The sequence below is a fragment of the Anomalospiza imberbis genome, chromosome 3 (genome assembly GCF_031753505.1).
Source record: "Anomalospiza imberbis isolate Cuckoo-Finch-1a 21T00152 chromosome 3, ASM3175350v1, whole genome shotgun sequence".
Classification (NCBI taxonomy): domain Eukaryota; kingdom Metazoa; phylum Chordata; class Aves; order Passeriformes; family Viduidae; genus Anomalospiza; species Anomalospiza imberbis.
In genome coordinates, this window is record NC_089683.1 from 66886791 (window position 1) to 66903447 (window position 16657).

Here is a 16657-nt window from a genome sequence, read left to right on the forward strand (position 1 = left end):
TTCATTATCCTTATTGTCTCTCATTTCTTTCCATGGCTTCTTGAAACCTCCTCTTTCATGACCTTGTTCTTTCAAATTAATTTTCTGTCTTTAGATCTTTAATCAGCTCCTTTTCCTCTCTGAACAGATAAAATCTAACTATGTGTTTCTGTATTTATTCTCCACTTCCTAAAACAGAAGTTATCTTGATCATACCCTTACCTGCATTATACCATTGCTTTTCAATGTTCTAATCCAGTGATTAAGATGCTACTGCCACTAGGTGCTATTCCTTGCTTTACTTCCTCAAAAGAGCCTCATCTTTCCATCCTTCTGGTGGTGTGTAGTGATTCATCACACTGCTGTTCCTTCCTCTTCATCTAAATCTAATCCATTTACAAACTTCTTCCTTGACTTGAGGATAAATAGGATGCACTAAAGCAATTAAGCTTTCAACCCTCTGTTCTCTCTTCTGAATGGATTGTCCACTCTCAAAAATATCCATATGTCTGAGAAGTTAGTTTTCATTGGTTTTCTCCTGTCCATTCCAATGCTTCTGGAATTTGAACACATGCGCTTCAAATCAAATAGGTAGAAGGCACAAATGCACATGTAAAGCTATGCTTATTGCAGTTACTGTATGATTGATTATATTCAGACTGATTAATCCATGTTAAAGTAAAAAAAAACCCATTAAATTAGTAAATACTCAAGCCTGAAAAAATCAAGCATCATAAGAGGTGGTGGTCATTAGAAGACTTATAAAAACAAATTATTGTTTTCATTGTTTTACACTGGATTTATTGTTTTTAATGTGAAAACTTAGTATGTCAACATGTGATTGATTTAGTTCCTATAATTCTTGTTTCATATTTGACAGCTAAAATTCAACAGGACAATGGTTTTTTTCTATCCTTGTTGGAATGAGCCAATTCCTGGGAAGAGTCACTGTTTGTGTTAAGTGGATGTGTGTATTTAGTCAGTTGAAATCTAGTATGTATGCTTTCCAAATGCATGTTAGATATTCTTTGTAGAAAGTTTTTCAATAATTTAATGAAACTAACATAGTAGTAGTTCCAAATAGTACATGGTTGAATGTTCTTCTTTAGCTCTTAATCCTGCTTTAAAATGTCAATTGCATCTATACCCTAGTCAAAAGATTTTTTGAGTTATTTTTTAAAAAACCATAATATAAATTGCATCCAACTTTTGCTGGTGAGGGCTGTCTTGTGCTAAAACTACAGCATTAATTTGTGAATTCATAGATAAACTCAGTGTCTGCTGAGGTATCAGGTATTGCCACACCACGCCTACAGATAGCACACAGCAAGAGTGGAGCAGCACATTTTGTTAACATTAGAATTCACTTGTTGCTAAACAAGTGAGCAAGACATCCGGAAGAGCTTTAGTGCTATTACTGGCACTATGCACAGCATTCCCAGTGGAAATCTTCAACTTTGCATAGCAGTACCAGGTGGCATTTGGTAGCATTTGTTTTCCTCTTACTAAAAGTTTTCGAGTGTGTAAATAGCCTGTTAGATCTCCTGCACACAGTTTCCTAAAATGAAACAATATTGTGGGTCATTACAGCTTCCATGCTATCATGCTGTGCAGATGTCATTGCATTTCCTAAAATAAAATAGTTGTATCTTCCTGAGATTAGTTAACTGTGTTCCATGGGATCCAATATTTTTTCATCTGCTCAATCAGCTAATTGGCAGAGAGGTTTGTAATTCAACCTTTTAAAGGAGTACCACTTGATGACTATTATTCTCTGACTCTAGAAAACAGAAATATGCCTTAAAATTGTTCATGATAACTACCTAATGGCAACCTCTGCAACAAATATTGGGTGCTTTGCTCAAGAAACAGCTGGAAATTGGGGAATAAGGAAATATGACTAAGGAAGAATAGGGCTACAAAAATCAATAGCATTATATTTAGTATACAGTTGATGCTAAAGAACAAAAAAAATTTAAATTCTCTTAATCCCTCCAATTTGCCATTCTTTTTAATTAATACTGATTTATTTTCAGATGTCAAAGACAACTCTTTCAGTCGATCCCGGAGTTCTAGTGTAACTAGCATTGATAAAGAGTCCCGCGAGGCAATTTCAGCTCTTCATTTTTGTGAGACTTTCACAAGAAAGGCCGACACATCGCCTTCCCCATGCCTGTGGGTTGGTACCACGCTGGGTACGGTGCTTGTCATTGTACTGAACTTACCCCCAGGAGGAGAGCAAAGACTTCTTCAGCCAGTCATTGTTTCTCCTAGTGGTATGTACAAAGCAGACGGGCTAAAGTACGCTTTGATAAAGTATTGTTGTCGTTTTTCATATTTTTTTAAGAAACTGTTTGAGATTTTCTTTTCAATTATTAATTAATTAAAAATGTATATTGCATCGATTTAGCTGGTAAGTTTAACAGGCTGGATTGGTTACTTTGTTACAGAGTTTCTCAACTTGGAAAAGTGGAAAGTACAATTTCATAAAATGTAACTTCAGTGTTTACTTGCTGAGAAAACAATGTTTGCAGTTGTTAAACAGAGATAGAAGAAGAGATTAATAGTATCAAATGCTCAGTTTATTACTGTTTTTTAGTAATGACGTAAGAATCAATTAGTTTTCCTGCAGCAAGAAAAGGGAGTGCAAACTAAGGCTGTAAATTGAACAACTAGCTTGAAATATTAATGATAAATATATTCATTTGGATTGCTGTGTAAGGCCTTGTATCTTGTTTTTCTGATGCAGCAACTGCTTTTGTTGTAATTATGTATTAGTGGTTTATTGGATAGACTGTTAGTTGTAGATTTAGCTTTCCTGCTACCACTGTCTCATGCAGAACATGCTGCTCTAGTCTATTTTGCTATGCAGATGGTATTAAACATACAAATTGCAATGCTGTTTGATTCTAGGAATGATGAGGAGTGGACATCTAGACCATATATGAGATTTTTGCCCATTGGGTGAGGTATTGGCAGCAGTGGTCAGATGTGGTAACCTTTGGTTAGAAAGGCAATGCTGCAGGCTAGGCAGTGTATTTTCCCCTTTGGATCTGCAGCATAATCCTTAAAAGATATTGCTTTATATTTTGTACTTAGCAAATGTTCATGTTGTTACTTACATATGAATAAATTAAAATAAAATTTATTTGCTTAAGGTCTGGTTTACAGAGACAGTGATTTGAACAGTAAGGAGGGAAAACTTTTTCATTTCAAGCTAGAGAAGTGGATTCAAGTGTGAACTGCAGGGGAGAAATAAAAAAGTGCACGTTTGTTTATGAACCAGTTGAAGGAAAAGATGGTGCTCACCTTTGACTAATAACATTTATTGTTGATATTAAATATATTGTGTATTTATCAGGAGAGAATGATTTGCATTTGAGACACTGAACTTAAATACAAATACGTTTCCCTTGAAGTTAATGAAAGAGTATGCACCCACTTTACCCTTGAAAACTGGTTTAACATTTTCCTAATTACATTTGTGCTTCATTGGTTTTTAGATAAATGCCCAAGGTTGCTGTACATCTGTTTTTCTGGGGAGGCAAACTGAAGTTCTTGTTTTCTTTCCATTCTCCTAGATTCTTAAAGGAATATTTTGTAGCTTGAAAAGCAATTTAGGAGAACTGTTTTACAAATGTGCTCAACTACTCTTTCCTAGGAACCATCCTGAGGCTAAAAGGGGCAATCTTGAGAATGGCTTTTTTGGACACCACAGGATCTTTGGTCCCACCAGCACATGAAACCTGGAGAGAACACTATGAAGATAAAGATGAAAAAGAAAAAGCGAAAAAGCGACGACCTGTCTCAGTGTCCCCTTCTTCCTCTCAGGAAATTAGTGAAAACCAATATGCAGTGATATGTTCAGAAAAGCAAGCAAAAGTTATCTCACTGCCATCCCAGAACTGTATTTATAAGCAAAATATAACAGAGACTTCTTTTGTTCTTCGTGGAGACATAGTGTCATTGAGTAACAGTATCTGCCTTGCATGTTTTTGTGCCAATGGACATATTATGACTTTTAGGTAAGACCTGTTTGATAGTAACTTAAATATGAAAAGAAATAGGCTTCTGCTACACGGGTTCCTTTTCCACAGGACAATGAATTTTGAAAAAATTACATTCACTCAGGGTTGATGATTCTCTAACACTTGAGCTTGAATAATTTTGATTGCACATTCCTATTAGTTAAGTTTTTAACACATGAAAGAGTTTACCACTTTAGCTTAAGCTACACTGATTCAACAAAGGTGATATAGGTCCATGACATTAAGTTTGTCTAAAAGTTGAATTTACTTCCTGATGGAGAAAACTGCATTGAATCAGACCTTTAACTTGTACCTGACCAGAACTCTGCCTGCTATTTGCATCACACTTATGCCTCAATATTTTCTTGTGTAGCTTGCTTGTGTCTTAAAGGCCTTAAACTTAGGCTATGAAGGCAAAATTAACTGCTAGCAGTTGTTTAGTAATAAGTCATCTAAAGTAAGGAATTTAAGTTATGAGTTTAAACATGTGTAGTAGTAGTAGTGTTTAAATTTACTTACAGGTCACCTATGTAATTTTCTTGTCCTTTATCTTAAAAATTTCTAAGTGCTGAATATTTCTAAGTGCTGAATATTTCTAAGTGCTGGTTCTATTCTGAACCAGCAGTGTGTATATACTTGCACCTGCAGTTTAGTTGTGGCCTGATGATAAGATGAATGTGGAACATGGCCCCGTAACCTTATGCCAATAAAGTTCCTAAAAGATTATTTTAAGGCTGCCAAAAGAAGCTTTCAGCTTGGAAAATTCTGTAAAAAATATTTCTTTAGGAAGTTGTTAGGAGTAAAACTAAAACTGATAGAATTGAAACTTGTTTTTTAGTTGTAGTATGTAAGTCTGTAACTGCATTAGTGTACCCATGTTTTATGTATTCTAAACATCTCTACAAAATGCTGCTCACCTTGCAGGGCAAACAGTATTGTTTTTCCAAATTAAAACTAAACTTAGTAATGTTCAGGTACCATATATTGGAAAAAGTCCTGTCTTCTTCAGGATTCAGCTTGTTCTCTAATAACTCTACATATGTGCTAAATTATAAATGCTGAATTGTTACATTGTGTGGGGAAGTTGGTCTCCAATGCTGAGCTCCATTTCGTAAGCATGAATTGCTGCTGGGGATGGACCTTACATGCAGTTCATGTGAAGTTGTAAGAGCACTGTATCATACCCAAGATGCCCAGTACTTAACTATTGATATAGATTCAGGTAGGACTTAGTAACAAACAAATCTGTAACAGAAGGAATGAAAATGTTCTCATTGATGTCATGCTTGTCCTAGCTAATCTAATGTTTTTGTGTTTTAAAGCTGTAAGAATGTTTTATGCTGCCACTGATTTGAAGAAAAACACTTCCCTGTTACTGACTCTTAGGAATATTATTTTAGACATATGCATGGCAGAGGTGTCATATCTGGGTGATATGTTTACAGGAGAATATTGCTTTTTATTTCTTACTTTAAAACTTGCCTCCAAAGGCAATCTCAGCATCAAGCAAAAAAAGAAAAAGGAAAACAAAACAAGGCAGCCTTATACTGTTATGGTTGCTACATCTTTGTCTAGTCTTATTTTCAGTTTGCCCTTTTGCTGCTTTTTTAGTGTCTAGAATTAATAACCTTATGTGGATGGTGTCTGCAGTACAAGCTGTTTATTGTGTTATTGGGACATTGGCAGCTAACAACTTTTGTAATTTTTTTAGAAGAACTTCTCAGGGGGTGTTTGAGACAGTGGTTTATTTTGGGTTCTACTTGTCAAGAAATTAGGTGTTTTGTTTGGTAGGGGAATATTGTTCTAGCTCAAGTGTGCTGTCTGTTCTTCAGTAGATTGATACAGTAAGTTTTGCAGTTACATGTACAGAATCAGAAAATACAAGGTAAGCAAACTTTGCTCTCAGAGGACTTTCTCTTCAACATCTGGTCGTAGAAAAAAGGGGGACAAAATTCATAAGATTGTTTGAGGCTACTGTATTCTGCTTTTCTTTGACAGAACACTCATGTTATATTACTAAATTTTCTCAAGGAGAGATCTTTTAGACTTGTATTTTTAGTCAAGGAGAAATTATTAACCTGAGAGAAGAGACAGGATGTTTCACTGTAAACTATTGGTAGATACTTATCAGAATACCTTGGTAATTATTAAGTAATGCCTAATTCATTAAATAGTGAATTTGTGATTTATATGCTCAGACTGTCATTTTAAAAGATACTTTTAAATGCATCTGTGATGCAGATGTTTAAATTTCACTTTCGAGTGCTGCCTTGAAAAATCTCATGTTTTGAGATTCTGTAATGTCATTAAATGTCACTTTTTATGTGGTACTCATGCAGATGGTGAAGAGAAATTATGTATTGCAGTTTAAAAATGAGCCATTTGATCAATAAGAGACATTTCTGCTACATTTAATGGGCTTTTAAATTCTTTTCCTTAAGTTTGCCAAGTTTAAGGCCTTTGTTGGATGTGTATTACCTGCCACTCACCAATATGCGGATAGCCAGAACGTTCTGCTTCACTGATAATGGACAAGCACTCTATCTTGTCTCACCAACTGAAATACAGAGGCTCACCTACAGCCAAGAAACTTGTGAAAATCTTCAGGTAATGAACTCTTTTTAAAATGTCACTTTTTTCTTAGATACATTCTGAGCTGAGCATTTAAGCTTTTGTGCTTTGATTTTGTGCTTTGATATTTTTTTCCCTTTTGTTTTCCTTCACTTTAGAGTCTGATTCTGAATGAATCACTTCTACCTACAATTTTTGTTTCATCCATTCTACTGTAGTTGAATCAGTTGCTTTCTTAATTTCGTTTTGATCAACAGGAAACTTCCTCCTTTACCATGCAGTTAAAATTCCCTTGATCAGTTGATACTGGGGGAGGTGTGTGCTGACACAACTGGGGAATGCCAGCTTAGGACATTTGAAGAAAGCTATTATGTTTCAGGGGTATTAACAGCTTGAAAAATTCTGTTATGCTTCCTGCTGGTAGTTGTATAGAATAACAAAATAGCAGAGTTGCAGGCTCTACTTTCATGCTGCTACGTGGATATAAGTATTTGTAGATGCAGTTTCAATAGAACAAAGTCAGGAGTCTTGCCCAAGTTGTTGAGGGGCAAATAAGCTTTACTTGAATGCATTTCTTTGCTTCTGAATTCCATGAGCTCTAAGCTTGAAACCATCAGAAGCAGATGGTTTGGACAAATTTCTTAATATGTTTTTATTTTTCTATTTCCTACATCACCTTGCAAAGATAGATGCCCATTGAAGCATATTTATATTGAAATTCAAATCCATTAAATAAATCCCGAAAGTGAAAGAATATTCCATTATTTTTAGTAATTTATGCCTTGTTATGTCTCTTTTTCATTGCAAAGGAAATGTTGGGTGAGCTCTTCACTCTTGTAGAAACACCAGAAGCACCAAACAGGGGGTTCTTCAAAGGCCTCTTTGGAGGTGGGGCACAGTCACTTGACAGAGAAGAACTCTGTAAGTTATTATTAATTGTTATTTTTCTGGTATTTCTTCCCAAGGAAGCTAGTGATCCTTGGTAAATGTATTACCTGTGTTCATGGAACATTACCTTTGTGAAGAGGAGAGTAAAATAGGGAGTGACAATTTTTTTTTCATAGATTTTGTGTTGTACACCTTACCAACAAGATCAGAAAAAGCTTGGTATGCTTTTTTTCACAGGTTCTTTCAGCTCATCTATTCAGCTGTAGATGAGTTGTCCCATTTCTTGTTTTATAATCTTATTTTTATTCATCTTTATGAAGCATGTAGTACTGACCATGATTCTATTTATGCTAGTAAACTGCAAGGCACTGCTTTTGGAGAATTCTATTCTGGACAGTGAGAAAATGAAAATTTCACTTTACTTCAGTTATGTGCCAGATTTTCCTTGTTTTGCTTGTGCAGAGATGCCTTAGAAATGACAGCAAGAGCAGAACTGTATGATATTTAAATACAGTCCTCTATCTATAGGACAGTAAAATTCAGATTTAGCAAAATTTTTGTTGCTTTATAATTTTCTCATTGTTTTTTTTGATTGCATTTTTTTTCACTGTGGTGGCATTAAGCACTTTAATATATTTAAGGAAAATAGCTTCCATTTATTTATTTAGATATTTGCTAGATGCAACACCATATTATGCAAGCTTCTTTTTAAGAACATTTTCCTTGTTAATGTGAAATGTGTCTGTCAAATTGGACAAGGTGCCCTGCCATTCCTTTCTTTTATGCTGGTTCTTTTGATCTCTACAAAATAAAAATTAGACTTCATTACTTTGTGCCTGTACATTTTGAGCAAATATCAGATATTTAGAGGTCACTTTTTGTGTCAAAGGTATCTTTTTTGGGTATATATATATATATATATATATACATATATATATATGCATATGTAATACTATGGAAGGGTGGTCAAGTATTCCAGCAGAGAAATGTATGTGCAAAAATGATAGTTTAATATTAATAAGACAGAGGAAAAATACCATGTAGCCTGACAGAGACGTGAATGACAATTCAAAAGACATTTGAGAATATCTTTAAAGTATCCATATTTACCATGAGGGTCACAGCAGAATCTGTAGTAAGTTAAATGATTTCTCTTATTTTGGGAATTCTCAGAAAGACGTTTATGATACTAATTTAAATGTAAATTATTCTTAATAGAAGCATAAAATCAAATCAGAGAGTCTTGAAATACTGCACCAAAATGTATTTAACCAGTTAATATTATTTTTCCTAGAGGTAAAAAAAAAGAAAATAGTCAAACAATATTTCACTGTTTAAAACAAATATTCAGATTTCTGTAGTCTATACAATTCTGCTTGAGATTGGCATATCAAGTGTCAGGATTGAACTGGGTGACTGATGTCCCATCAAGAGCAAAGTCAATGTAGTCAGTGAGTCAGTGCCATCACTGGAGTCTGGAGTCTGGAGCTGTTCAACTGAGCATTTGTTCTGATTTGTTCTTACAACCATACTGTCTTTTTTTACCCTTTTTTTGGTTTTTTTTTGTTTTTGTTTTTGGTTTTTTTTTTGTGTTTTTGTTTTTTTTTTTTTTTTGCAAGGTTTTTACAATAATGGCAGCATTAACACCTAATCTTCTGCATGTAAATTGAACTTCCATAAAAAGAAACTTCTGCTGGTGGAATCACACTGGCTGGCTTACATACCAGCAAAGCGCTTCCAGAGCTAACCACAAGTTTTCAATATTTCATTATCTTGCTTTGTCTGTTGAACTCAAAACACATCCCTCATGAAATAAGCTATATTGTGCTGGTGAAGTGTGCTGGTGAAGTGTTTTTTTAACAATTCTCTTGATGAACATCAGAATTTTAATTTCACACTTGAGCTGTGAAGAGCTTACAGTTTTATAACCTACCTGGAAACTTGAAAATATGTTTGAATGTCTCCGTTCTAATGTAGAAACATCTTCTAACATAGAGTAGTGAGTGTTGCTCATAGTCATACCTACAATAAGCTGTTTAGTCTCCATGCAAAGAAATTACACCTCTATATAAACTGGTTTCAGTGATATTTATGTCACAATGATATAAAAACTTACTATTCTGTATTTGCTGCTTTTGCAAATGCCTCCAGTTGGAGAATCAGCATCTGGGAAGGCATCAAGGAGCCTTGCCCAGCATATTCCAGGACCTGGGGGTATTGAAGGTGTCAAAGGAGCAGCATCTGGTGTAGTTGGTGAACTCGCACGAGCCCGGTTGGCACTGGATGAAAGAGGACAGAAACTGGGAGAACTGGAAGAAAAAACTGCAGCTATGCTTTACAGTGCTGATTCTTTCTCAAAACATGCTCATGAGGTGAGTATGTTAAACTGAAATGTTTGTCAAATAAATGCCAATTTTGCAAGTGACTGAGTTCTGCAAAGGCATGTTTGAGGTATCTAAAGGGCATGCAGTATCACTGATAAAGGACACTTCCCTTTCATCCATCACTTGTCACTGCTAACAATTAAGTACTCATTGTAAACAGTCTTGTCTCATGGCACATTGCTCTAGAGCATGCAGTCTGCTGGAGTGACATGTAAGCTTCTAAATGTGCAACTCAGTCCCCATTACTGAAAAAAAATACTTATTGTCACTGAATTAATAAGAAGAGTAATGTTTTATGTCAGATTCCTGCTGTCCTTAAGAAACATCCAGTTGTATGCAAACCCTCTGAGTGTGACTTTGTTTTTTTTCCTCAGTGACTACCATAGAATGGCTCTTCTTATCCATTTTCATGCTGACTTCTTTCCACACTCTAAACTCCTGTGTAACCTCTCCATTCTCCCAATAATGTCTTTTTCTGAGGCTAGATCACCAGCAATGACAATACCATTAGAAAATTCATCATGCTAAACACTCAGTGTTCAGCGATGTTTGTGACTTTGAGAAGCCTTGCTAAAATCCTTATTTCTCATGCTGTGTTGTAAGCATATTATTTGTTTGTGTCATTGTACATTTTGGTACATTACAGAAACTGTAATTAGATTTTTTTTTGTTTTTTTAGATGATGTTGAAGTACAAAGACAAGAAGTGGTACCAATTCTGATGACACTCATCAATCACATCTGTTTAATTTTGTCCTGATGAAAAAAATCATGTTTTTTCATTAATTTTGGCAGGACCACTGAAATTTAAAGGAGTATTCACCATCGGATACTGTTGTTTCCTAGCACAAATGACACACTGTTTTACCTCAGTCCTGGCTTTAACTGAGGAGCTTTATATCTAAGAAACACACATACAAAGAAAGAAACTTGAGTGTTTCTTAGCTGTTGGTTAGCATAAAGTTGGAAAAGAGAAGGTAACTGGAACATGTGGAAAAGAGAGTAAAGGGAAATCGTGGTGAGATGGGCAGGGGCAATGCAGGGTCAATCCTGTGTTAGTATTTCATATGCCAAAAGTTTTTGTGCTATTGTAATTGCTGCCAGTGTTATACCCTCCTGTAAGGAGAGGCAATAAATCAGGGGTCCAAGAGCTGGAATCAAGCTGTTTGTCTTGCTGGACAGTAGCTGACTTACAATTACCCTCTCTAGGACTCTCTATATTTGCCATTATTGTTGAAGAAGAGTTGAAGTTTCCTGTCATTTCTTTCATTTAAAAAGCTGGAAGCTTGGAAGATTTCTTATTGAAAATTGTATACATAGTTGACCTGTGCATAGTCTTTTCTTGGACCCCTGATCTAGTATTCTTGTATTCACATCATATTCTGTGACGTGCAAAACAAAAGAATACGTAATTTTTGCATTAAAAGTCAAGTGAATAATATGACTGGAATGTGTCATGCTGGGAGTTTTCGTTTGTGTTATGGCCGTGCAATGTGAAATGTGGTAACATCTTCCTTGTGGTAAGAATTCTTCAACTTCTGTTCAGTTAAATATTATTTTTGCCAAAAATAGTTATTGGTTCAGGTTGTGTAACATTTAGAATTGGCTGTGGGTTCCATTCATGCTGTGAGTTTTTATAAATGTTTAACAGAATGTATCTTTACAGCCATTAATTAAAATACCCGGGATAGTTTTGCTCAAGACTTAAGTTCTAGATGCCCCTTTAGTCCTTTACTATGAAATCAGATAACCTTGGACTCAGGTTTTCAAACTTTTACACACCATGGAGGTGCTGATGGATGAATAATGGCAAGCAAGCATCAATACTCAATAATTGTCAGTATGTTGTTTAGCAAAGTTCTGCCAATAGTGCAGATTTTACAAGTACCTGTCTCAGCCCCACGCAGCACTAAAGGCACTTGTCCTAAAGTTTGGATTTAATCTCTAAAGCAGAGTTTTCATTGTAAGCAGTGGTAAAGTGTGCATAAAAACTTCAGGAATTGCTGAAATAATGTTTCATTTGGGTGAGGTAAATAATACAGCTGAGCTAACTTTTTAATGGCTACTGCACTTAAGCTGTATCAGAGTGAATGACCAGGGCTTTATTTAAAAGAGAAGATTCCTTAAAATAAATGCTTTAATTTCAAAAATTCTTTTAGGCCTTTTTCCTCAAAGTAGGAATAGTTATTGACTGGTTTTGTTTTATAGAAGGGAGTACTTAGAAGCTGATAGGTCTACATTGTCTGAAATTAATCACTTAGGTTTGCTTCTCCAAGCATTGCATTTTGTGTACTTTTTTCACAAACTTTCTGAATGTTCCCAAAGCAAAACCTTGGTTATATTTGTATTGTGAAGTGATGTTGCATATAAGGCAACCTTACAAAACACCTCAAGTATGCAAAATATTGAAGTTACTTCTGATGCTTAAATCACTTTTCAAATGAGAGGCAAATATGTCTGGGCTTTGAAGCACAAACAGATACATTTTCTCACTTTAGGTAGAACAACATTTTAAAAAGACAATTGAATTGTGCTGCCAGTAAAAGGGAATGCTCTACTATGCCCACTGCTCAAAGGACTTAAAAATGAGAATATGACAATTCAAACAAGCAGTATTATGATTTCTTGATAGCTCTGTCCCATAGCTACTGAGGCAATGTTTACTTGAGTTACTTAACTCAGTTTGCCATGCAATGTTAGAAGAAAACAAGATAAACCACTACCCATACCACATTCAAAAAAACCCACCCTAGCTGACACTTGTCCCCTTCCTTGTCTCACATTTCTAAATTGAGTTGACTCATAATTATTTGACCTGCTGAAGATAAAATACATTTCAGGGCAACAGAATCCTGGGGAATTAATCTGATCAGGCTTTGGGGGAGAGGATTGCAAAAGTATTCTTCAACAAATCATGATATCATTCAGTGGACAATGACTTTGGCTTGAAAGGAAAGCATACTTCGTCATCAAGATGCATTTGATAACCACCAGCAAGCAAAATAATAAGAGGCAATGAGAGACCATCTGGCCATACCAGAAGAGTAGTGGCTTATTTGGTGTTACAGAATCTATCGTAGTTGAATCTCTTCTGGTGCTTATGTTCAGGGCATGCTACTAGATAGGAAGATTAATGACATGGTTTCTCACGAGATAAATACACAAATGGTTCTTGGTCAATAAAAGGGGCTATGTAAAATTTTAGTCTAAAATGTTACTTTTTCCTTCCCAGTGGAAGGAAGGCTATCACACACATCATTGCATCTTACTGTGCTATTGGTGGTGCACCTTTTGTACAGCGAAGTGTATTGAAATCCTTGCAGGGAAGCACCCCTGTTTTTTTCACTAGCAATTTAGTTGTGTGACATTTTTTAGAGTGTCTGGAAAACTATAAAATACAATTGAGCTATTACTTTTTTTTAATGAAAGTAAGAAACTACCTGCTGCTACCTATCTGTTTATATGTAGTGTGTCTCATTAGGAACTGTAAAATGAAGAAGCTTTTCTTCACCTTAGTCCTGCCAAATCATAACTTTTGAATCCTGGTATGTGTAAATACGTGTGTATTCCAAATCAATCTGAAAGTGTTATACCACAAGCATCTCCAGTGATTTGTTCTTCAGCAAACAGTCAGTTATAGAGTAATATATAGCTGTGTTCCTTGTCTGTCTTTATGCAAAGTTTTCGTGCCTGAGGTGGTACTTGCATGGCAGGTGATAGGAAAGCTACATCCAAAGGAGGATTTTTGGAAGCAAGTTCATTTTCTTTTTTTTTTATTTCCTTTAAGTTTTCCTTGTATTTTCCTTTCAATATTTTGTTTTTGGGGTTTTTTTTTTGTTTTGTTTTGTTGTTTTTTTTTTTTTTAATTGGTTTGGTTTTGGTGGTGTTTTGGTTTGGTTTTTTTTTTTTTGAAGGTGGGAATTTTTGTTTGTTTTTGTTGGGTTTTTTTTCTTTTTTTTCTTTTTTGCTTAATTAATGGCACTGATCTTACCTGAACTTTTAAACTTGAATTTTTCCTGCACTTTAATTCAACCATGATATTTTATTCCTTAATTTTGTTTCTGCATTTGTGCAGTTCAGGTTCATTATTTGTATATAAACACACATGTTCAATAAAGACTTTAGAACAGATTACTTTCAGGCACCTTTGCTAATTATGTGATTTATTTAGAATGTGTGTTTTCTTAGCAAAATATGTATATACAATACAGACTCTAATAAAAGGCACGTATTCTGTGTCAGCATTCAGTTTATAAATTACTGCAACACTTTGGCATTTGTTACTAGATAATACAAAAGAAATCTGTTATATTTATACATACTGCTTAAGAATATACTTTTAGTTTTAAATAATTTTTATATGTACACTTCTACCTTTAATTTTAAAAAGACTTATGTTCAAGTTTTAAGTCAAAGTACTTAAAGTATGTATATTATCCATAGAAGTTGTTTTAAGCTTATGAATACATTCATATCTCATATCGAGATGATACAATTACTAAGCAATTAAAACAAATAGCCCATTTTGCTTTGCAGAAAATAATCCGTTATTTTTACCTCCCATTATGAACATCCTTGAACAATTCTCCAAGTATGGAGCAAGAAGATAGGGAACTAGCCTAATACTAATGTTTTCTCAATAGCTGCAGTCCATGGCTGACTGGTTTTCTATGGTTTGGTTTTTTTTCTGGTACACACGAGAGACTTTTTTCAGCTCTATTTCTTGGACTTTTAAAATTCTCCAAAACTGAAGTGAGGTTTGTCCAATAAACATTTTCTTTGAGTAATCGGTGTATTTTGATTATACATCAGCTTTTCACACGTAAATCAGGGTTGGTTTCCATGTGGATTTGTTTTGTTGGGGTTTTATGTGTCCGAAACATGTGTTGGAAAACTTAAGTCTGTGGCTGAAGTGCCCTCTACTTTCTGCTTATGTTTTAACATGTGTGGGCAGGCACTGACTGCAGACAGAATCTGGTGTGGGAGGGAAGGACTGCAGTGCCTTGCCTCCCTCTCCAGGTAGAAGGGCAACTTGTCACTTGAATCTTCCCTCATGCCAGCCAATTTCCTGGGTAATTGATTTGAGTCTTTTTGGGTGGATGTTGATAACTTTGCTACTACTGCAAAATCTTCAAATGCTCTGTAGAGAGAAATTAGTGATGCTCGAGAGGTGGAAGTTAAAAGAATCAGGGGAAAAAAGGGTGTAGTGTAGGTGATTCAGTTAAACCAGTTTTACCTCAGTTTTCATTGAAAAGCTGACCTAGGCAAATTTCTTCTTCTTAAGCCCATTATAAAGATGTGCTACATATCTACCTTATTTGTGTTTCAAGTCCAATGAGTGTACTGTTTCTGGGTTCTTTTATACCTTATAAAGTTTAGACTTAAAGATGTAGGCATTAATTTTTAAAAAGTGGAAAAAAAGGAAAAAGAAATGAGGCAGAAACACCAAACAATCAAATGAAAGATGTCAATTGGTATTTCTTTCAGTAGTTCTGTAGTTCCATGTGCACCTAGAACCGTTTAAGCTAACCTGCAGCTGTAGGTTAGTTTGACACTTGTATTTCTTTCTGTTAGTACCTAAGTTCCATATTACCAGGCAAATAACTAGAAGTTAAACTGTTTCAGTTGAAAACATGTAAGAAGTTGTATGTGGATTACCACTACCATTCAGTCATAGGTGATGGAAAGGGAGAGGGGTGGGAACATGTTTTAAATATTCCCTTTTAAAACAGAATTGTAAATAAGCAGTACCGTGTTATTTTAGACCTGAGCTCTGCTATCTGTAGTGGTTAGAACTAGGAAAACATGCTGCTTTCTAGTTATGCTGCTGTTTCATTGTACCAGCACCAGGGGGGAAAAAAAATACATCCGTAAATTTTTCTAACATTGCCCATACCTGGGTAAGCATGCTTGATGTGTAGCAATTCTTGTTTCTGTATATGTTAGTGTGTACATGTGTGTTTTCTTTTTCCCTTATGTTCATTGCAACTTATTCTTCAGTTAAGTCTTGCTGAGCCCCACTAGCTCTTCTGAGGATGATTACTGGAATATGCATTTTTAGGTAGGGTTGCAAATCCATCTGTCTACAAATATAGTTTCATATGAACTGCAAACTGTACTGTTACAAACTCAACTATGTTAGATTGCATAGAGTTATTTTACTTACATGTACTTGGACTGAACTATGTCATCATAATGAAGTAAAAAAATTAAGTATGGAATATTTTTGTAAATAAAAATACCTGTGCAGCTGGTATTTTAAATTTAAAATGTATTATACATTAATGTTTCAGAAAAAAATGTTCATATATGTGTATATGAATGTGTCATTATGCTGAAGGGCTCTTAATTGGGCAAAATAAACTATTCAAATCTCTCCTGAAGTGAGTGTAGCTTACTCCTTTTCTTCCTGACCAGTTGTTTTTCTGCTGGCTGGAGCAGCAGGAAGGTGTGACTTATGCTTTATAGCAAGCAAAGCAGCCAGTCTGGCTGATGAGGAGTAGCCCTGAAGGACCCTGAGAGGTGTGAAATGGTTCATCTGCAGTGATGTCCCAAAACATGTCTAAAAAGGTTCTGAAATGTGTATACTAATGGTGACAATGTGAAGTCCTGTTATCTTTTTAAGTTACCAGAAAAGTTAAGGGAGTTCATTGTACAGACTCAGTAAAGCAAAGTATTTTCTGTAGCTGCATTTTGTCTGTTAAATGAAGAATCCACTGTGTAAGGGGAGAAGAGATTAAACTGGTATTTTTTTCTTTGCCATGTTTACAGTACAGTAGATGGATTATTTTCTTGGATTGAGGCACAG

At 35.1% G+C, this 16657-nt stretch overlaps 1 protein-coding gene across 18 annotated transcripts in view; it reads left to right on the plus strand.

Moving 5' to 3' along the window:
* The window catches only part of STXBP5 (syntaxin binding protein 5), a 108848-nt gene extending 92616 nt beyond the window's left edge, over positions 1–16232 (plus strand). For all 18 annotated transcript variants that reach the window (XM_068184892.1, XM_068184891.1, XM_068184895.1 and 15 more), the window contains 6 exons: positions 2016–2255; positions 3641–4004; positions 6449–6614; positions 7388–7499; positions 9618–9838; positions 10530–16232. In XM_068184892.1, the coding sequence (XP_068040993.1) occupies positions 2016–2255; positions 3641–4004; positions 6449–6614; positions 7388–7499; positions 9618–9838; positions 10530–10571 (1145 nt within the window). In that variant the 3' untranslated portion in view covers positions 10572–16232. The remainder of the gene's footprint in view (positions 1–2015; positions 2256–3640; positions 4005–6448; positions 6615–7387; positions 7500–9617; positions 9839–10529) is intronic.
* The last annotated feature ends 425 nt before the right edge of the window (positions 16233–16657 follow it).